The following is a 22420-nucleotide window of genomic DNA, read 5'->3' as shown; positions in this document are numbered from 1 at the left end:
GGTTAATGAAGTAATTTTATTTTCAGTATTTAAAGGAAAATCTCAGAACTGCAAGAAAAAATATTTCTCATCTAAAGATACATTAAACTTGTATTTATAGTTCTTTTTATTTTTTGAGACTGAGTCTTGCTCTGTTGCCCAGGCTGGAGTGAAGTGGCCTGATCCCGGCTCACTACAACCTCCACCTCCTGAGTTCAAGTGATTCTTGTGCCTCAGCCTCTCCAGTAGCTGGGATTACAGGTGCGCACCACCACACCCGGCTAATTTGTTTTTGTATCTTTAGTAGAGATGGGGTTTCACCATGTTGCCCAGGCTCATCTCAAACTCCTGAGCTCAGGCAATCCACTCCCCTTGGCCTCCCAAAATGCTGGGATTACACGCATGAGCCACCGTGCTGGGCCTATAAATAGTTCTTCATTAGAAGAAGCTTTGTCCATTATGTGTTATATGTCATATCTCAGAAGGATTGAATGCTCCTAGGAGTGCTAGCCAATGCAACAAGACAGTAGTCAGAAATAATGATGAGAAGGACAACAAAACCAATTTGCAGATGCTAAGGCTGTAGTACCTAAACCATCCCAGAAAATCAACTCTAAACTATATAAATTAATGAGAGAGTTAAGCAAAGTGGCCATATATAAAATAAATACAGCCAATGGATTTCCTACACACCAGCATATACTAGTTAGAAAGCAAGGAATATTTTCCACTATAAGAGCAACAAGGCCCAAAATACGTAGGTGTAACACTAACAAGAAGAAAACGACATAAAATTAAAAGATTTCAGTAAAATGGGACATGATCTATGTTTTAAATGGAAAGATTGTATGTTGTAAAAACAATTATTCCCACAAGATTGCATATAAATTCAAATTAAATTCCAATGAGACTTTTAAAGGGAGACTGAAAAATCATTCTAAAATTCATCTGGAAGAATAATAGGGCAATAATTGCTATGGAAATGGGAAGCAGATGTTCTACAAATATAAAAATACATCATGAAATGAAAACAAAACAGTGTGGGTGGTATTGGTTTGAGAATTATTAGATTGATGAATCAGAAAAGGTGGAACCAGAAAAGATGCTGGTATAAGATCTTACTATATTGTTATAAAGGAAGCATCCTAAACTAATAAAAAAAGAAGGGATAGTTAGCCAATGATGTTAGTCTGTTTGGAAAATAACTAAAGACAGAGCTTCAATTGATACTATATGTCATAAACCAAAATGAGTTCCAGATGAATTAATGGCCAAATGTAAAAAACAAGAGATTACCAAACAAAGCACGTGAATATTCAGTAGACATTAAAGGATGAAACGTCTGCAAAAAATCAGTGTTATATTTGAGACCATAAACTCCAGCCTCTAATAGTTTTTTGTCAAAACAACACAAAACAAAACTTACATTCTCAGTGATAAGTGAGAATATGTTTTCAGCAAATATGAAACAATGTGAGAGACAATAACATACAGAGTGTTCACAAAGAAATAAGAGGATTACTGCACTTTGAATAGAAAAATGGGTAAAAGACAGCTGTATTTAATTCAGAGAACTACAGAGGAAAAAAATGTTCAGAATTACAGGCAATCAAAGCTATAACATTTTTAAAACGTTCACCTCTTTCTTTTTTTACTTTCTTTTTCTATTTTTTTCTGTTGGCAGGAATGAGTGTAATAAACAATCACATAGCTGGTCACAGTGTAGACTGGTACATCCTGTCTGGATAGCAAGTGACAAAATGTTTCCAAGCCCTAAAGCTGATTATCCTCTTTGATGCAGTGAGTCTCAAAACAGAACTCTATTCTAAAGAAATAATGAAGATATAGACAAAGACTGATAAATAATGATGTTTATCCAACCCGTGTTTAAAATAGTGTAAAACTCTGTAAGCGAAGTATGTGTCCCAGATTATGGATTAACTATATATTACAGTACAATCACAGTATGGACTATCAGCTTTGTAGATAACACATATGGATATTTGAATATATAAGTGCACTGATATATACACACATACAGATATTAAGGGGATAAAAATAAGATGGAAGAAAATATGTCAGAATATGGGTAGTATATTGCTCTGTTCTATCATTCCATTCCATTCCATTCCATTCCCATTCCATGCCCACTCCCACTCCATTCCACTCCACTCCACTCCCCCCGCCCGTGGTGGGATGACACATGAGCTTTCTCTCTTTAGGCTGTGTCCCACTGGAAGCCAGCTCACCTGCATAATCCTCTGTGCCATAGTCGTCTGTGGGGTCTTCAACTCGGCTATAGCGGAACCGTTCCACTTTAGGAAACTCATTGGTTGGTGAATATGGCTGCACGGAGGTGCCATAGAGGACCAAAGACCATTCTTTCAATTTACCTTGAGAAATAATAATGAAATAACAGCATGACCAAATCTTCCCTCTTTAGCTTTGTAACATCTTTAAGTCCTTCTCACTCAAGAAAAAGCAACAGAACTGTAGGAAGCAGATGGATATGAATCACTATGTCAAACGCAGAGCTAGAAATGCATATTTCTCACCATTTGCAGAATTAACTATTTAATAATTCACATACCACACATGGACTGAGCACGTACTACAGGAGAGGCCTTGATTTAATCAGCATTTATAGGAAGACTGAGAAACAAACTTCAGATTACTGGATCAAGGGCTGAATTTCAAATTACAAATATTTAAGAGAATCCCAGAACTTAATAGAAGGCTTTGTTTTTCTAGGTATAAAAGTCTTATATGGCCGGGAGCGGTGGCTCACGCCTGTAATCCCAGCACTTTGGGAGGCCGAGACGGGTAGATCACGAGGTCAGGAGATTGAGACCATCCTGGCTAATACGGTGAAACTTCGTCTCTACTAAAAATACAAAAATAATTAGCAGGGCGCAGTGGCATGTGCCTGTAGTCCCAGCTACTTGGGAGGCTGAGGCAGGAGAATAGCTTGAACCCGGGAGGTGGAGGTTGCAGTGAGTGGAAATCGCACCACTGCACTTCAGCCTGGGGGACTGGGCAAGACTCCATCTCAGAAAAAAAAATGTTTTTTTCTTGGCATTATCCGACTTGTTAATAAGTAGAACAACTCTTTGTTCTCCCTAATTCCTGGTATCATTCATTCAATATTAAGAATACATCACCAATTATAGTATCCTATAGACCTGTGCTGTCCAATGTGATAGCCATTACACATTTGATTATTTAAACTTAAATGAACTAAAATTAAAAAAATTTTAAGATTCAGCTTCTCCATGACACTAACCATACAGTGCTCAAGAGCTGTATGTGGCTAGTGGCCACCCTACTGGACAGCATTTCCATCATTGCAGAATGTTCTCTGGGTTAATGTGCAAAACAGCATTTTCTTTTTCTTTTTTTTTTTTTTTTGATCTTGCTCTGTCACCCAGACTGGAGTGCAATGGCGTGATCCAGGCTCACTGCAACCTCTGACTCCCTGGTTCAAGTGATTCTCCTGCCTTAGCCTCCCAAGTAGCTGGGAGTACAGGTGGCCGCCACCACGCTCAGCTAATTTTTGTATTTTTTAGTAGAGACAGGGTTTCATCATGTTGGTCAGGCTAGTCTCGAACTCTTGACCTCAGGTGATCCACCTGCCTTAGCCTCCCTAACTGCTGGGATTACAGGCGTGAACCACCGCACCTGGCCCAAAACAGCATTTTTCTGGTCAAGAACGCCTTGAGACCTGAGGCAAGTGTTTCACCTTCTATGAGTTTGGATCACTCACAAGGAGCATTTTTTGTTGCTTTAGTTCTTATTTATTTGTTAACTTATTTAGTTCTTACTTGTTAACTTATTTCTTAGCTTCATAAAACTGTGTTCAACGCAAAAAGTAAAAAGAAAAAAAAAAAAAAGGAAACATGCCTCCATTTCATTAAAGTTAGTAAAACTGACCTCAAAAGGAATCAACCCTAAGCAGGAGTGATTAAGACAAAACTTTACAAACATAGGCATATGCTGGTAGGAAGGCAGGATGCCCCTCAGAGCCCCTCTCACCTTGGCTTAATGCATAGAATCCAGACAAGGTCAGGGGCTAGGGTCTGGGGCTAGCTCAGAGAGTGATGGATTTCAGCTGTCAGCTTCCTTCATCTATTAGCATCTACCATCACCATCAAATCGATGTTTGATGTTTTTAAGTGCTTACTATATGCTAAGCACCGGCCTAAGTGGTTTGTAAGTTTTATTCCATTCAATGTTCAAAACAACTCTAAGGTAGGTACTAACATTCCCAATATATAGAGGAGGAAACAGAGCCACAGAGGTTGGTAACTTCCTCAAAGGCAATAAGAGGACAGACTGGTATTAAAACATACTCCGAGTCCAACTCCTGTGTGTTTAAACCATATACAGTATTGTCTCCTATTCATTTCTAGGAGTTTAGGAGCATCACATTTAAAAATGAACATTCTGTGATGCATGTATTTTTTTCTGACTTTTACATTGCACCAGTACAATTAGTTTATATATGGTTTGCCCTCTGCCAGCTTTTCTTTGGACTCATTTGTTAATGACCATGCTTTTCACAATCAGGGTATTATTTAGGCCCAGAATTCTAAGTAGCATGCATTAGGGAGTGGTAAGAAGTGAATGACTGCTGGAAATTGATGACCTATCTGATTGCCTTTAGGTAGCAGTGCAAAAGAGAACCCATTTTCCTTATGGCATCTCTCAAGTGTACAAATGAAGCATATAATACAAGGACACTATAGGTCATCCTAATCATCAGTCACCTTAGAACTCAGTTCATTTTATTTAAGATCATTTTGGATGCAAAAGTTTACCCTCTAAGTGCTTTGAAGAGTGCTGTCTCAAAATTGATTATTTCCCTTTGTGTTATTTCTGAAGGACATCATAAGCCCACTAGGCATATCCTTCCTGTGTAATTCATCTCTTTATATTTCACTTATTATGTAATTTTATTTCCTTAGAACTTCTACTACAATTCACATCAAATAACTGCCATATTTGGGCCATCATTTTTTTTTCTCCTCTACCCCTTTTTCTGTTTGCTAAATTTTATAGATGATTTTGCAATTAATATTGAAATCTGTTATTATGAAATAGCTTTGTAAATACAGAAGGAGAAAAATCCATCTTGCTAACACATAAATGCAATCTGCATATATAGGTTCAATGTGCCAAAAATCAAAACAACACCCTCAAACACTTTTAATATGTATTGTAACAATAAATGGGAAGAAACAATAAACAAATATAAATTCAGTTTGGAGCCAGGAAGTTCTATATTTGGGGATGAGTCTACCATTTAATCGGGCTGGAAAATTCTACAGATGCAACTGAAATTCTACTCGCTTACTGATGTAATCCCTTATTAATCAGAGAGGAAGAAACCTATCATAGGACTGTATACTACAGAAACAATGATGCAGACACATGCGCATACACACACACGCCCATAAACAGGCCACTCAAAGTCCACTACTGAAGGTGTAACTCATCCTGAAATGAAAGGTTGAAGGAAAGATACACAAAGACTATATGTTTCTATTAAAGTCTCCAGGTCCGTAATAGCATTAGGGTATCTCTCGTCTGGCGTAAAAAGAACACCTCAACACTTCTAAAATGACTGCAGGTGGCTAGGGTTAAATGTGAACATTTAAATAGCATAAGGAGATGCCAATGCTATGAAATAGGTAACTCTAGATTACCTGAGCTACTGTGGAGTTTTAAACACGCATAATCACAGTAAGCTCTGTATAGACTCAGAACTTTTTGAGGGCAGAGGGATTTATATTCATGGTCCCTGACCCTTAGATGCAATGCATGGTTAACCAGTAGCCCTTAGAAGCAGCCTGGGCTTATCATGGAGAGTGGAGTTGCTGGTGTCTGGTGGTAATAAAGAACAGACTCACGTTTAGTTAGTTTTATAACTGTTTAAAATGCTCAAAAACGTACTCTCTCTGTCTGCACCTTCCTTGGCACACAACTGCCACATTTGACAGTGTTTATTTCTCCGGGGTCTCTTGTCCTATAAGAGTCGTGCAGTGATGCCTGCTAATGGATCACAGCCCAGTCACCATGCTTCCATTTCACCTATGTGCCATGACCCTGTGCATCCTCATGGCAAGGGCAATAAGCATGGGCTGCAAAGAGGAAGAAAGGAGAGAGGAAGGTCCTGGGAACTATGCAGATTATGAAGAGGTGAAAGGGTCTAGAAACTCTGGTCTATAATCTGCATGTTTTCTCTATCAATCCTGCCTTGTTGACAAACATTTGCTTTCTTGATAAAAACTTGGTGACCACTATATTCAGGCTGCATTCTGGCAGTGAGCTGGACACAGATACTCTTGAACGAAACGTTTATCCTGATTCATTGTGACCTGGCCACCATTCTGGCTTTGACCTCCCTGATTATGGGACCACTGTGGCAAACAAAGATGAACCTCATTATAGAACTAGGGAAGAGACAGCCAAAATGTACAGTCAACAATGGATCTCTCAGAATGAGTAACTTTCTCAGATTGGCAGGCAAAAGTCTGGCAAATGTGCCTTTTAGCCCTGTGTTCTGCTGTGTGCCTCCTTTGCCCTGAGCAGCTAGCTGTATCTGAATGGTACACACTCCTACAGTTACAGAATGTCTAGGTTACTTGATTCTGTAATCTGGAGAGGGCTAGAACTGGATGTCAGTCCTAAAACTTCCCCCCAGGCCTGGTTCTTTTAAATAGGACTGGACAGAGCATTGAGAAGGAGGACTTTATCTGATGGCTGAAGATGCGTTCATGGATGGGTGGGAAGCTAGTTAGTTATCAAACAGATCATTCACTGCTGAGCCACTCTGCAGGGCTCTGTAATGGGCAACACAGTCTCTCACCCCATGTTGCCTTATACTTTCCCTTATTTTATATTATAAACAAGCTTTACAGGTTAGCATGAAGACGGCAATAGGCTGTGTGAAGAAACAGACTGTGCCTACCTGAAAAGACCTTTGCTAACATCATAATTTCTGTTTTACATGTCAAGAAGCATTTCTTTTTCCTTGGCTCTTGGGCTCATTCAGGGAAGAATATCATCATCATTTTCTTTGGTGGTACCCAGATTAGCTGGCATGGGCTGAGCTCAATGTCTTGCCTAAACTGAAAAGTAAATTTAGGGAAAACTAAAAAGAAATAGATAACTACGGAAGCCTGTCTCTTCTTGTGAAATCATGCAGTTGAACTCATTGCCAGTGGACAGGTTGGCTTGTTTACAGACAAAGGAAGTCTGGGAAGCTGGTTAGAGATGTGGATCATGTCTTCTGAAACATCAATCAAAAGCTGTTATGTTTTGTTCTATACTATATATATTCTTTATTTCGTATCCTTAAATTATTACCTCTCAAATGAATCTTGAAAACTGAAAAACGTGCAGGTAATTCAAAGCACACATGAAATTAATCACTAGAAAAAAGATGCTAATATGTGAGTGTGAAACACTCTGGCCAAAATATACTCCATCATTTTCTTCTACACAGTAGACCAATGTATAGACAGGGAGTTCTCACCTGGAGTCTTAAAGTTCCTTAGCTGAGAGGGAGTATCATAAACTTCAAGGACCCAGTCACCAGCAGCTCTTTCCCCCCAGCAATGAATGGTCATGAACTCCCAGTTTTTAAATCCTTCCATGGAATGATCAAATAGCCTGAAAGAGAACCATAAAACATTGCTATGTGCAACATTTCAAATCCAGTGAGGGTCTAGTTAAGACCAAGATCAACACTGTTTCTTGTACCGATTAGCAAGTTCAGCTGGGCACTGGAGCTGGTCTGCATCCTGGATGTCACCAATTTGCAGATATATATATATATATATATATATATACACACACACACACACACACACACACACATACATATATATAAATCACTGTTTTACCACAGAGAAACAGAACTGGGGCTGGCTATGTAACAGCAAATCTGGAAGGGAGAACCCACTGGGGATCAGGAAAACCAGGTTAAGACTCTACCTACAAGACTGACAGTAGAGTACTGAAGACGTGGAGGAACTGGGGCTCTCTTATACTGCTGATGGGAGTGCAAAATGATATGAGGTTCTGGAAAACAGTTTGACAGTTCTTATAAAGTTACACACACACTCACCATACAACTCAACAATCCCCTCCTACCTATTTAAACAAGATAAATGAAGACATATATTCACACGAAGAACTTCACATGAATGCTCATAATTCCCCAAAACTGTAAACAACTCAAGTGTCCATCAACTGGTAAATGTGTAAATTGTGATACAGTCGGCCCTCTGTATCTATAGATTCTGCATCTGTGAATTCAATCACAGATTGAAAATGGATGACTGTATATCCATACCACAAACTACCCAGTAATAACTACTAATACATACCATGACATAAATGAATTTAAAAAAACATTATGCTAAGTGAAAGAGGCCAGACACAAAAGACTACATACTGCATGATTCAATTTATACAATTTTCTAGAAAAGGCAAAATTGTAAGTAAAGAAACAGATCAGTGGTTGCCAGGGGCTGGGGAGGAGTGAGGAAAAGAGTCATGGAGAATTTTTGAGGGTGATAGAATTGTTTTGTATGTTGAAAGTAATGGCGTGTGGCTATACAGCAACACAGATTTGTCAAAACTCACTGAATTATTCACATAAAAAACTGAATTTACACTGTAGGTAAATTATGCTTCAGTAAAATGACTGCTCACTAATCTTATCCAGTTCAAGGAGTCATGCTTGAAATCCCAGCCTATATCCTGCTCTTTCAGCCCTTCCAGTGATTTCCAAAGCTTCGAATTTGTAGTTTAAAATCACTTCCTGCTTGAAATAGCTAGAATTATTCTGTTTCCTGCAATGGAATCCTGAAAGATATAAAGTATGAAGGGAAAGAAAACAAACAGATTCCCTTCCTAGAATAAAGAGACATTAATAATGTATAAAATTAACATATTAAGAAATAAGTGGGTGCGGTGGCTCATGCCTATAACCCTAGCACTTTGAGAGGCCGAGGTGGGCAGATCACCTGAGGTCAGGAGTTCCAGACCAGGCTGGCTAACATGGTGAAACCCCGCCTCAACTAAAAAATACAAAAATTAGCCAGGTGTGGTGGCGCACCTGTAGTCCCAGCTACTCAGGGGGCTGAGGCAGGAGAATCCCTTGAACCCGGGAGGCAGAGGTTGCAGTGAGCCGAGATCACACTACTGCACTCCAGCCTGGGTGACAGAGTGAGACTCCGTCTCAAATAAACAAACAGACAAACAAACAAACAAACATATGGCTGATGCAGGTCTATAACGTAGACTTGACTACCCAAATAAATATCCCAAAGACACAGAAGACACTTTCTGTAAAGATGAAACCTACATAGTAGAAAGTGGAAGATGGGGCAAGTCCTTTTTTTTATAGTACTTTAAAAAATTATGTTCATCTATTATTTCACTGAAAAAAATAAAAAAAAATAAAAATTATGTCCATGTATTATTTCACTGAAAAAAATAAAAAAATAAAAATTATGTTCATCTATTATTTCACTGCAAGTGAGAGAGGCAAACAGAGAGGAAAAATATCTCTAAAATTTTCTTCGGGGTAATCATGTCCAGTTACTGGGATATTTCTCTCCTTCGATGGGGACAAATGGTAACAAAGGTTATGGTAACTGAAGTCTGATGGTTATTCAAAACACACAAATCAACTGTCTTTGCTTTAATCTCATGTTTACCAGACAAATGGGTGGGTATAATTTGACCTTCTCTGTACCTCTTCCCGTTGAGAGAAAATGTGCCCTTCTAAACATAAAAGTAACTAGTTCAATTTTCTTATCACAATATATTAGAACTCTGATTTTTTAAAAATGTATTTTGTCAGTGTGTCTGAGGCTCTTTCTAAAATGCCAGCAAGATTCTAAAGCTAAAGGGTTCAGAAACACAATGGTGGACGGTGATAGGTAAATGACTAGCACTTTGCAATGTTCCCTAGAGAAAAGCAATAAACAGGAAAATCACCTGCTATATGTTCCTGAAGCCTTGAAACACAGAAAAATGAAAATTATTAGGCAGTATTCTCAGGTGTCCCATGGTCAAAAAATTTGGGAAAGGCTGAATCAAACAAAGATGAATAGAACTCTTTAATAGAGGACATCTCAGGTCTTTAGAATACGCAAATGTGTTTTGTCAATTTCCATAACGGGGTTAATTGGGAGGCAGTGATTTTCAAACTTTACCTGGACATGAAGCCTATTCTCTCTCTGTTTTTAGGACATCTGTATATGATCTATAACGGTTTCCTCTCGAAATAGAGGAGTGTGGCACTTCAGTGAGGAACCAGGTTGGATCTGGCAACTTTGGCTCATAATGACAAGGATGAAGATGGTAGCTTTTTACATGAATATTTTCCCACTGGAATGGGTCCTCAATAGAGAAAGGATGGCGCACTTTATGGAGATCCTACAATCCACTGAACGACCACAATTGGCTCATTTCACAAGTTTATGGCTTAAGACTAGACTTGGGTAAGAAGAAATGGCTGTGTCATTATATACTTAACTTACATCCATTGCATCCTTCACTAAAAACCCACAACATGTGTATGTTGGGCAAAAAGACAACAAAGAGAGGGGAAGAGGAGCTTTTTCAAACTGCCCTTTCTAACAGAGAGATGTTGTTAAAGGGAATATGTTGATACAGAAATGGCTAGAGGCAGAAACGCAGTTTAGAACCACTTCCTTCCTTAAGTTCCACAGCTCCAGCTTAAGCTCTAATTCGTTGAGGCCATGGTGCCATTTGAGGGCACTGAAGCAATAACTTGTCACATAATACCTCTCCAAGAGTGCTGAACTTAAAAGCAGTTCCCAAACAGTTTAGACAGAACATTTGGCTCATTGCCTCACATCCAAAAACTACAAAGGAGACTTGAAGCTGCCATCACATGAGGGGTAGTCTTGTTTCCACAACCTCAGCCAACTTTTAATCACCCATGGGTCAATGATTTGACTGCTGGATTAGCAGACCCTACGTTTCTTCCCTTCCACCCTTTCCTGTCCACCTTTGAAAGCCATTCCATTGCTACCAATCACTTTCAAATCACATCAGGAACAAAAATTAAACATAAACTGAGTGCCAAGAAGAAATATCCACAAATCAAAATTCAAATAAGTGTTTCACAGCCCAAACATAAATGGGCTTTGTCTATGTGGCTAAGCAGTTTTCCACTCCCCTGGTCTCTTCACATTATTCAGAATTGGAATGTTCATTAATTTCATGTGAATATAAGAGTTGAGAAGAATGAAAATACAGCCAAACACGACCATCACATTTTGCTGAAAGAGTTGATGGGGAGAAAAACAGGCATGGATGGATGTTGTCACCTAACTGGGCTTCACATTTCTAGTTTCATTCCGTCCTTTATAAGTACACATTGTTGTGTATTTTAACCTGGCTTCAATACTTCAGCTACTTCTTATTTTCTACCATTGTAACATTAAAGGAAACTGCACCTCTGTGTATAACAAAAGGTAATATAGCTTGTAGATGTGCTTTGCTTGCAAAGAACATACTTGCTTAAGACAATCAAGTGTCAAACCATGGACACCTGCTACAGAGATTCCAATTGTGGGATCTTCTTTTATCAACTAAAAAGTTTAATGCCCAGTGTGAATGTCTACGCTGTGCCAACAGTGAAGAAGTCAGACACATGCCAACATTATTAGTGTGGATAAAATGTCAATAAAGCAGAGCCAGTGTGCTGAAAGCCTAAGTAGATTAACTCCATGCCTTTATCCACTTCTCCTCTTGCAGTGCAATTCTGTCCTGTCAAAGTTGACTTCATAATCATGTGCTTGATGAAACGATATATGCATGTGATGGCACAAATTATGCATCCAGTTATTAAAATGGTGCCCCACAGCCCTATCCTTGCAAGTGGTTTCCAAATAAATTACTTTGGATGAAGCCTGGTAGAAAAGAGGACCATCAAGTGTAGTATATCCTTTTGAGGAATTAACTCAGGAAATAACTTACATAATTACTGTAAGCTTTATTTCCTTTCCTCTTAAACAGTCTAGCCAATGTATCAAGGCTATAGCACTCTTTTATGATGTTATGGCAACTAAATCACAAGATGTTTTATAAATACTGACAGCTATGTGTTATCATATAATTATCTCTAAAATTGTAAATGGATCTTAGTTTCGGAATCATCCACTACTATTCAAACAGTATTAATGTTCACTACAGAACTAGACATCAGGACAATATTCCTGGAAGTTTTCTCTCCTCTCTCTCTCTCTATTTATTTATTTGTTTATTTATTTGTTTACTGAGACAGTCTTGCTCTGTCACCCAGGCTGGAGTGCAGTGGTGCGATCTCGGCTCACTGCAACCTCTGCCTCCCGGGTTCAAGCGATTTTCCTGCCTCAGCCTCCTGAGAAGCTGGGATTACAGGTGCCTGCCACCACACCTGGCTAATTTTTTTTTTTTTTTTTTTTTGTAATTTTAGTAGAGATGGGGTTTCACTGTGTTGGTCAGGCTTGAACTCCTGACCTCATGATCCGCCCACCTCGGCCTCCCAAAGTGCTGGGATTACAGGTGTGAGCCACCAGCGCCCGGCCTTATTTTTTATTTTTTTAAAGTGCTTCATTACAATTGAAGGTAGAGCTCAAAGAACACATCCGGCTCCACTGTAGTTGAGTTTTTTGTTTTCTTTAGATGTTTGGTTTTTGTAAGTTTTAGATAATTTCTTCTGATACAGGGTATTTAAAACATACTATGTGCTTTTTCTCTCTTTCCTAATCTCAATTACTTCTTTAAGATTGAGAAGGAGAAAGAAACTGGTTCTAGAGGTCTGTAATACCCAAAATGATAAGGTTTTTTTGTTTGTTTTCTTTTTTTCCTGGTAGAAAACCTTCCAATATGCAAACTATTATCAATTCATTCACCAACCCCAAAATGCATTCCTTCTTGTGGGTACATAAGTACTTAATCTTCCTCAAGATTTAATTCATTTTAGAGTAGATGGATTTTACTGAAGTATCTGTTTTATATTATAAGCCCCTTTGTAATTTCCTTGCACAGCATCCAGCAACATACTGCTCCCAAGTCTTTTGATGACACAAAAGTAATAAGAATGTGTATGAAAAAGCTGGATGATCTTTTAAATCCTTGCTATTTAAAGTGTGATCTGTGGACAGGTAGCTTCAATATCACCTGGGAGCTTATTAGAAATGCACATCCTTGGACCTCACCCCAGACTGATTAGAATTAGACTTTTTGGGAGAGGGGCCCAGTCATCTGCTCCTGACAGAGTCATGTACCAGGTGCTTCAAGAAGCACTGTGTAAATAAGAGTTACCACTTATTAAGTGCTTACTATGCTAGGCACTGTGCTAAGTATGTAACTGTACGTGATCTTACTACATGTACTAACCAACTCTGTGAGGTATATACTATTACATCTATTTTATAAATGAGGAAATTAGGCTTTCTAAATTGAAACACAGATATCAGTGAAGTCAAGAAAAACCCAGCTCTGTCTAACTCCAAAGGCTGTACCTTCTTTTGAATGAAGGAAGAAGGTTCACGTGGTTGGGTGTTACTGGAAAGTAAAACATTCACTGCAAAAGTGTAATTTTTACTGCAAGCCACAGATGCATTTATACACCATGATGCCTTACAAATGTCAATAGTCTGTCATTGAACATTTGGGTAGGGAAGTGACAGAAACGACTGTAGCATAAACACTACATTTTAAACATATCTAATTATAGGACCCTATAGGTTTTGCAGATTAGAAAGTATACCTTCTCTCTATTTAAGGACGTAATTAGAAGCAGAGATATTCATCTGTAATCAAATTTAGAAAGGGAGGCAAAGTTTCAGCTTTCAATCAGAGGCCAAAATTTGGAACAGAGGGCCAATACATCTAAGCTAAGTCTAAAACTCAATGAGGGAGATTCAGGAAGAAAAAAAAAAGACAGCTTTTTATAATTCTAACAAATGCAGTTGAAGAAAGAATCTGCTGGGATAAGCTTTTGTTTGGAAAATTTTGACACAGGCGGACTTTGAATGTGTCATAGTATATAGGCTTATATCTAAAGTTGCTCTCACTAAAAACATTTTCAAAGGACCCAAGCCCACGTGACTTCTCCCTACACACTCGACCTCCATGCTCTTTATACAAGTAAATCACTTGCTGTGAATATTCAATTTGCCTTTTTGTTAGGCAGGGTATACAGGCCAAGGGGAGAACCGAGAGGGTGTTAGGTAGGGTATACAGGCCAAGGGGAGAACCGAGAGGGTGGGAGGGCAGGGTATACAGGCCAAGGGGAGAACCGAGAGGGTGTTAGGCAGGGTATACAGGCCAAGGGGAGAACCGAGAGGGTGGGAGGGCAGGGGAAGAACAAAGGAAAGTCCATTCCAGGACTTCTCCATTGACCCACGGCGCCCACCCACTGAATGATCCATGGGGCTTGCCAGGGGAGCGTGCACGCCGGGCTAATGGGGCACAGAGCTCAAGCTGGACTGGAGTTCTGAATGCTGCTGAGTGCCTTCCAGTGCTTAGCACCTGCAGATGCTTGGGGAAACTGTTCCTCCTCCAACAGCTGTTCTCCACAGGAGTTCAGGCGAGTGCCCGTCAGCCAGGACAGGGAGCCACTGAGGGGCTCCAGACGGCCCACACGGACTACATCAACGTGTTCAGCACTTCGCAGAAAACAGACTTTCAAGGAATTCCTGTGGTGAGGAGATAAATGATTCTGACGCAATTCCTCACTGAAATGTCTAGGTAAATGAGGACTTCTGGAAAGCCAACCATACATAGGGACCATAGTTTCAGGTCCCCAGACTAGGATGTATATTTTGTCAATACTGAAAAGGACAGCGCCATCCTCTGGACTCTCCCTCTCTGCTTCATCCTTATTGTCTGGTCTCTGGTTTTTTCATTGCAAAGGAGAGGTGATGCCAAGTGAGCCTCCAGATTCTGGTTCCTTCTCCCAGGAGCCAACACGCAGTCTGCTGTGAGTAAGCCATGGAACAGAGGAGCTGCTTCAAAGGCCTTGGGGAGTTTTCCACGTTGGCTGCCAGGCTAGTTAAGTGTGCAGTGTTGGAAATTCTAATTCTGGATGAAAAGAGTCACCCCCGCCCCCAGAGGGGTAGGACAGATAAAATGAGGAAAGTCTGCCACAAGAAGCCAACGTCTTCATCTCAAACCACCTCTGCTAGGGAAACATTGTTTTAAACTTTTTCAGAATTCCTATTTTTTTTAAAAAAACTATTCTTTGCTTTACATGGTCCTCCTGAGAAATCTTGACTTCTCTAAAAAAAAAGACAAGGATCTGGCAGGGGAAATATTTATTGCTCTTACCAATCATCTCTGGCAAATTCCTTCAAAACCTGACCTCTTCATTTTTTTTCCCCACCACGGAGATGGACTGCCTTGCACACCAACAGGAAGGACACCAGGAGCAAAGTAGGCCTTTGCTTCACCTCCTCTCCACCCCTTTCTACGCCCTTGTTCCCAGCTCTCCATTCTGGGAATGTGCTTTGAAACGGGGCCACGGTGAGAGGGCGTGAGGCCTCCTTGTCACTAGGTCAGAAACTGAGAGGTTTTGAGGAGAAGTTTCCTCTAATGAAATGAAAGCTTCAGAGTACTCCAGATGGAAAGAGTGCCAGAAGAAACTGTCTTTCCTTAGCTGCCTCGGTAGGAGGGACGCTACCAGTGTCAAGCACAGCGGGAACGGGGGAGCCAGGCCTTGGAAGGTGGCCATTCATGGTTTTGGGACCGGGTGCAGCTGTTTCACATGGAAAGGGTCAGCGGCTCAGAGCAATAATTCTGTGGAGCTTGTAGACAAATGAATTCACAATATCCTTGACATATCTTGGCGTCTCCAGCCCCCTCCAATCTCCAGGCTGTCTACCTCTCTTCGGTGGCTACTTATTTCAAGGACTGAGATGGAGGATAAACAAGAGCTGCACTTAAAGAAACTGCTCCAGACCAAGAAGACACATTCTGGGAGCAAACTTGATTCCCAGGTGGTCTTGATGAGGGACACTGAGGTACACTATGGGAGCGCCGGTCACCGCGCCTCGGAAATGCCTGTTTCTTTTCTCCGACACAAGTCATGCAGCACTCTTGTGTTCAGCACTTTGCAAAGAGCAAAGCAGATGTCGGCTGTTGAAGAATGCATGCGAGCCTGAAGCCAGCAACACTGCAATCCACCAAATGCCTGTGATGGAATCCATAGCTCCTCTGCTCACAAGTTTCCTCACTGACGTCATTTCAGGGGAAGCCAAAAATAAATAGCAGAATATGCAGGAAGAGCCCAGACAGGCTGAAGTGGTTGAGTGTTTCAAGCAAACAGCAACAGCGGAGGGACTGTTTTTCTACAAGGGAGGGGGCTCGGGGGAACACGATCCACACATATGTGAAGCCAACCTTTGCACTTCACAGTGTTTCACCGGGATACGTTTTCAAGTTAAACCCAGATGAATAATGGTAAAGAAAAGAAAAAAAAAAAAGCAAGAAATAAAGGCCTTCCCTAGCTTCGGTAACAACAGCTGGAGAGACCTTCATTAATCACGTAATTGTGTATCTGAAGTTCTGCTTGCTAGAAAGAAACCTCAGGCAGGTAGCTGAAATTACCCTGTAGGCAGCCCGCTGAGGCCTCTTTGTCTGCAGTGGGAGGAGGACATGAAGAAGTGCCCAGGGATCCTCTGCTGAGGAATCTTTATGTTCCTTGCACCTGCAGACACTTATTCTGGCAAAGCTGCACATCACATTTAAAGTACTAAACCCAGGTTTCCCATACACTAATGGAAGATGTTAGATTTGAAAGAACACAGCAAGTCTAAGACAGAAATAAAACGCACATGAAGATTTCAGATTCTGGGCTGGGTGCAGTGGCTCATGCCTGTAATCCCAGCGCTTTGGGAGGCCAAGGCGAGAGGATCACTTGAGACTGGGAGTTCAAGACCAGCCTGGCCAGCGTGGTGAAACCCCGTCTCTACTAAAAGTACAAAAATTATCTTGGTGTGGTGGCGTGTGCCTGTAATGGTTGTACATTTCACCTGTAGAAAATAGTTAGAGGACTAGCTGCCCAAACCCTGCAAGGGCCACATTATCTGAGCCTGGCACTTAAGAGATTACGGGAACTAGGATCAAAGGCAGAGGCCAAAGTTCTGATTAATTTATTATCACTAGTAACATTTTAACTAATGTTACTACTGGGGAGGCTCAGGCAGGAGAGAATCACTTGAACCTGGGAGGTGGAGGATGCAGTGAGCCCAGATTGTGCCAACACTGTACTCCAGCCTGGGTGACAGAGCAAGACTCCATCTCAAAAAAAAAAAAAAAAGATTTCAGATTCTGTACTCCTAGTTGCTATAGGCCAGAAAAGTTATTGTTCTCTCCTTTTATCACTGTCCTATAGTAGATGAGGTTGGGGATTTTTAAAAGCAACTGGCAAATTCAGTCTCACTGTTGGCTGTGCAGACTTTCATGGGCCTCTTGCCTCTCAACACCTCTGGCCTGTTGTTAGTGTTCTAACAAAGATCACCACTGCCATGGTCACCTGGTGTGTGGACAAGTGGCTATATCTACATAAAAGGTTGACTTTCACTTGAACTATATATGCCACTGATAAGAATGTTTTTGCTCCCATTAAATGTTCTTCTGGGAGAAAAAAAAAACATCAAAGAAACTTTAAGCTTTGGGCTGTGGTTTGTCGTTTAGAACCACCATGAGAATGAGGATCACAAGAAACCCTGACATCTACCCTCTTCGGTCCCACTTGCGGACAACTTTCTCCCATTCACCCAATCACTCAAAAAGCCAAGGGAGCAAAAGAAAATGTGTGATAGAACATTCTGGCCATATTCTCTCAGCAGGATCTTGGCCTGTACAAAATACAGTTACTTACCTGCTGGGGAAGTGTTTTGGAGGAAGCAGGGAGGAGAGGCTAACAAGAGAAACTGAATACCCTCTAGGGCAGTAAAGACTGAAGAGTCAGCTGGGCACGGTGGCTCACGCCTGTAATCCCAGCACTTTGGGAGGCGGAGGCGGTTGGATCATGAGGTCAGGAGATCGAGACCATCCTGGCCAACACGGTGAAATCCCATCTCTACTAAAATACAAAAAACTAGCCAGGTGTGGCGGGGTGTAGCTGTAGTCACAGCTACTCAGGAGGCTGAGCCAGGGGAATTGCTTGAATCCGGGAGGTGGTGATTCCAGTGAGCCAAGATTGCACCATTGCACTCCAGCCTGGAGACAGAGTGAGACTCTGTCTCAAAAAAACCAAAAAACAAAAAACAAAAGACTGAAGACTCAACCTTAAAAACAGGGGTCAGCAAACCATAATCCTCAGGCCAGATCTGGCCTGCTGCCTGTCTGTAAGTAAAGTTTGATTGGCACACAGGCATGCTTATTCATTTATATTGTCTAGGTGGCTTCCGTACTCGAATGGCAGAGTAGAGTGGTTGGGATAAAGACCGGGCTTACACAGCTCCACACATTTACTGCCTGGCTCTGTGCTGAAACAATTTGTTAACACCTGCTTTAAAAAATTAGAATTTCCTTTAACTTTTGAAAGTAAGTGCTTGGCCAAGAGAATTCGGTTAATCTGTAACGAATGGCAGCAGATACTTAATGGTGGGGGAGGGGATCTCAGAGGCCTTACGAGTCAGTGTTCTGCAATTCTTTTGTAGGATAAAGGACAAGTGGCCTTCAATTTTTCTCCTGCATCCTTTTCTTAGCCAACTATTAAATGCCCCACTTTTCCATGTCTGTAGATTATAGGCAGCTTCACACTCTCTACTTATGATCAGTGAGATCCTGACATCTAGGTGCCCCCTCTGCTGGTTCCCAGGGTAGATGAAAGCAGCAGTTGTTCCCTTCTCCCTAAGGCATAGCCGAGTGTCACTGTGACTACTACACTGGTGGCCAGAGACCACTGCTGTACCTGTTGGCCAAAAGCTGAGACCTAGTTCCCGAGGGCGAGGTCAGGTAGATGGCCAGGTCTCCTCTCCTGGGGTGGGTGATGGTGATGCGCACAACGACATGCTCCAGGTAGTTGACATGGCGGTTGGGGTTATCCGAGCAGCCCGAAGCTTTGTAGATGGAGCGCACTGCACTGTTAGGGCGGATTGTCCTGTAACAGAGAGAGAGGGAGTTTGAGCAAATGACACCATAGAGCTCAGGTGAGTGAAGCTGGAGGCATGGAATAAACTTACAATGTAAGACAAGCAGCTGATAGCTGGATACTAAACAACAGTGCTATCACCAAAATAACTGGGTCACTGAAAGGATTACCAGTTAGTGGGAAAGATGCAAGGGAGAGGTGAAAAAGGAACAAGGGTCTTCCATCTTCATGAAGGTAATAGATCTCAAACTTGAGTGTGCATTGATACCACCTTGTTAAAACACAGACTGCTGGTCCCAGAGTGTATGATTGAGTAGGTCTGGGATGGATCTCAAGAATTTGCATTTCTTACAAGTTCCCAGGTGATAGGGATACACTGTGAGAACCACTGTACTGTGGTACAGTGGAGGCTTGGGGATGAGCATAACGGGGGTTCACATTCCTCGCTCTGTAACCCGCCAGCACATTCTTCCCTCTTGCCTACAGGTTCCCGTCTTCCTCTCTAGCTTCTTCCTGTGCCACAGTTCCCCTTGAACACTGGGCTGCAGCCACAATGGCATCAGGTTCAACCTCTGGGATAATTCAAGTTTCCCACCTTGGGGACTTCACACACACTACTCTGCTTGAAGTACTGTTTTTTTGTTGTTGTTGATGTCCCTATGGCTAACTCTTCTTCCTTCAAGGTCAAAGCTTAAATTTCCCCTCACTGAGACCTTCATCGAGCCACCGGTGAAAATACGTCCCCCATCTCTTATTTTTTACATTGTTAAAATTTCCAACATTCATTTATTATAATTTGTAATTATTTACTTATTATATTTTTGGTGTGATGCCTCCATTAGACTGTAACCTCCACAAGGGTAGGAAGTATTACTTATTCTCCTTTTTATTCCTAATATTTTGCTCAGTGCTTAATTTTCAGTAAGTGGGAGAAAAATAGTTACTTAGTGAAAGAGTCTGTGAATGAATAAATACATAATTCCTTTGATCCCATTTTCTCATTTTTCAAATGAGAGTAACGCCCAAGTTGTTACACAGCTTTAACATGAAAACATACATGAAGTCTCTAGCCCTTGGCGTGGCCCATAGTAAGTGCTCAACAAACACTGGTTCACTTTCCACCCTTTTGTTTTTTCTCTCTCATTCTTTGCCACAAGAGTAGAATGAAAATAAACTCAAACAACTTTAGTTGGTTTACTTCTGCTTCCCAACACATTTTCTCAAGAATGACAATGTCTCTAGTTTCAACATTAGCCAAGGTTCAAAAATACTTTTCAGAGAGAAAAGTCTCTGAACAGAAAGCCAAGAGCAAAACACTAATAAGCCTACTAAGATAGAATCCTGTTGGCAAACCTTGTCAGCACAGCCTCCAAGTCTATGCCACTAAAACCGGGGAATAGGCCCTGAAAGCTGTGAGTAAACTGCCATCTCATTGACTGTACATTTTGCATCACTCTTTGGATAACTACGCGGTATAGAGTAGTTACAGTTTTTAAAAGTACACTGACTTCTGGAGAATACTTGCACCATCAAATAGAAATAGCGACAGTGGAAAACCTTCAATAGCCCAGAGGTAAGCATATCCCCCAATCCCTTTTTAAAAGATGCTTTTCTTTGAAGGATTCTTGGGCTATACTAGTATCAATTTAATAGCTCAAAATCCTAGTCATTCTATTACCATTTCATAGTCACATTAGAGAGATACTACAGAAGCTTTTGGCTTCTGTGTGCAACAAGGGGCTGTCTTGAGCAATTTACTGGCTTGCTGTAGTTTGGGGCATTGTTATGCTGTTTGCCAGCAGCAAGCATTACTTGATTTGTCGGTCTGTGCTCTCCACACACACGTGCTGCCGGGGAACGGTGGTCCACTTCTCTGCCTCCATCACCATGGCTTCTGCATCCATCAGTCCAAATCCATATAGATGGCTCACTGTGGAAAGCAAGAGACTGGTCAGCTTCACTAAGCTACATATGTCGAATTATAAAGTCACTCAGTGGAGACTCCAGATACACCCCTGTGGGATCCTAGCTAAGTTTCCAGCAATGATTTGAGAAATAAATCCAGCAAAACAAATATATAATCATGTCAAGAAAATAAGACATACATACAGTTTTCACTGATTGTCTATCACTACCAGTAATATGCCTATCATTTATGAATTGTTACTCCATGCCAGGCACTAGTTTACAGTTTTACATTTAGTCCTCCCAACAATCTTCAGAAGTTAGTGCCATTATTATTATCATCATTCATTAATGAGAAAACTGAAGAACAGAGAAAAACTTGGCCAAGATTGACTAGCAAGTCACTGGTCGAACTAGATTCTAATGCACATAGTTTTTCTCCAGGGCCCACCCTGTTCAATCACTTGCATTTAAGTGATGATACCAATGTTCTGACATGTCTAGTAATTAAGTTGACTACCTTAGAAGACATAAATTATTACCTTTCTTCTAGCATATACAAAATGTATCAAACTTGATCCATGAAATATTTGGAGGCCTCTAGACTTTCATGCCAGCTTCGAGTCTTTGGATCTTTTGGTTCTCAGTTAGCATACCTATTGATCTAAAGCTGAATTTGACGTAACTGTCTCAGAAACTTCAATTAGATATAGGAATACTTGGTTGATACAGTAATATATACATGTGCAACAGATCTTTCTAAAAATACTTTAAAATTCCAGTTGGCACTTAAAATCTCCACTTCTTATTGAACTGTCTCTTATAACTTTATATTCAACACTATGTCCTATTTCCAGTTTTTGCCTAAAACGTTTTTTATTATCACATGAATGACTTTACGCAAACATTTATATAGCTGCCCATGCTTATGGATTACGTAAATACATCAGCTTGATGGTCAAGGTGTGCTCAGATGTAGTTCCATTCTACCTGCAAAACCACCTCATCACCAAACCTTTTGCTTTAGGAAGGCCACTCTCAGAGACCCTAGTCAGAAGCTACTCTTTCTGCCCCCCTGCCGTTGTCCAGGTTGAGCACTTGGCCTCACAACCCCTCTTTCTTTCTCTCTGCAGAGTTAAGCCCTACTCTTATAAGTTCCTGAAGGCCTGGCTAGTCTATCTTTTCCTTCTTGAAGTACTCTCTGACCCATGAAATAGTCAAAAGACATTTACTGAAATTCGACTATCTGTGACCGATGGACTTTTCTCCTTTCTATTCTGGTAACTAATTAATTTGTCAGTCCATCTGCCCTTCTGCCCATCCATCCATCCATCCATCATCTATCCCTCCATCCATCCGTCATTTCTTGAATGCCTTTGATGTGCCACACACTGTTAT

The 22420-nt window shown here is 40.9% G+C and overlaps 1 protein-coding gene across 6 annotated transcripts in view; it reads right to left on the bottom strand.

Annotated features, from left to right (window-relative positions):
* The window catches only part of PCSK5 (proprotein convertase subtilisin/kexin type 5), a 465827-nt gene that overhangs the window by 177964 nt on the left and 265443 nt on the right, over positions 1–22420 (bottom strand). For all 6 annotated transcript variants that reach the window (XM_005581952.5, XM_005581953.5, XM_074017691.1 and 3 more), the window contains 4 exons: positions 20930–21047; positions 18938–19126; positions 7517–7653; positions 2229–2372 (listed from right to left, as the gene is read on the bottom strand). In XM_005581952.5, the coding sequence (XP_005582009.3) occupies positions 2229–2372; positions 7517–7653; positions 18938–19126; positions 20930–21047 (588 nt within the window). The remainder of the gene's footprint in view (positions 1–2228; positions 2373–7516; positions 7654–18937; positions 19127–20929; positions 21048–22420) is intronic.

Source organism: Macaca fascicularis, chromosome 15 (genome assembly GCF_037993035.2).
Source record: "Macaca fascicularis isolate 582-1 chromosome 15, T2T-MFA8v1.1".
In the NCBI taxonomy this organism is placed as follows: domain Eukaryota; kingdom Metazoa; phylum Chordata; class Mammalia; order Primates; family Cercopithecidae; genus Macaca; species Macaca fascicularis.
Note: the sequence above shows the minus strand (reverse complement) of the source record. Positions and strands in the feature narration are given on the sequence as shown.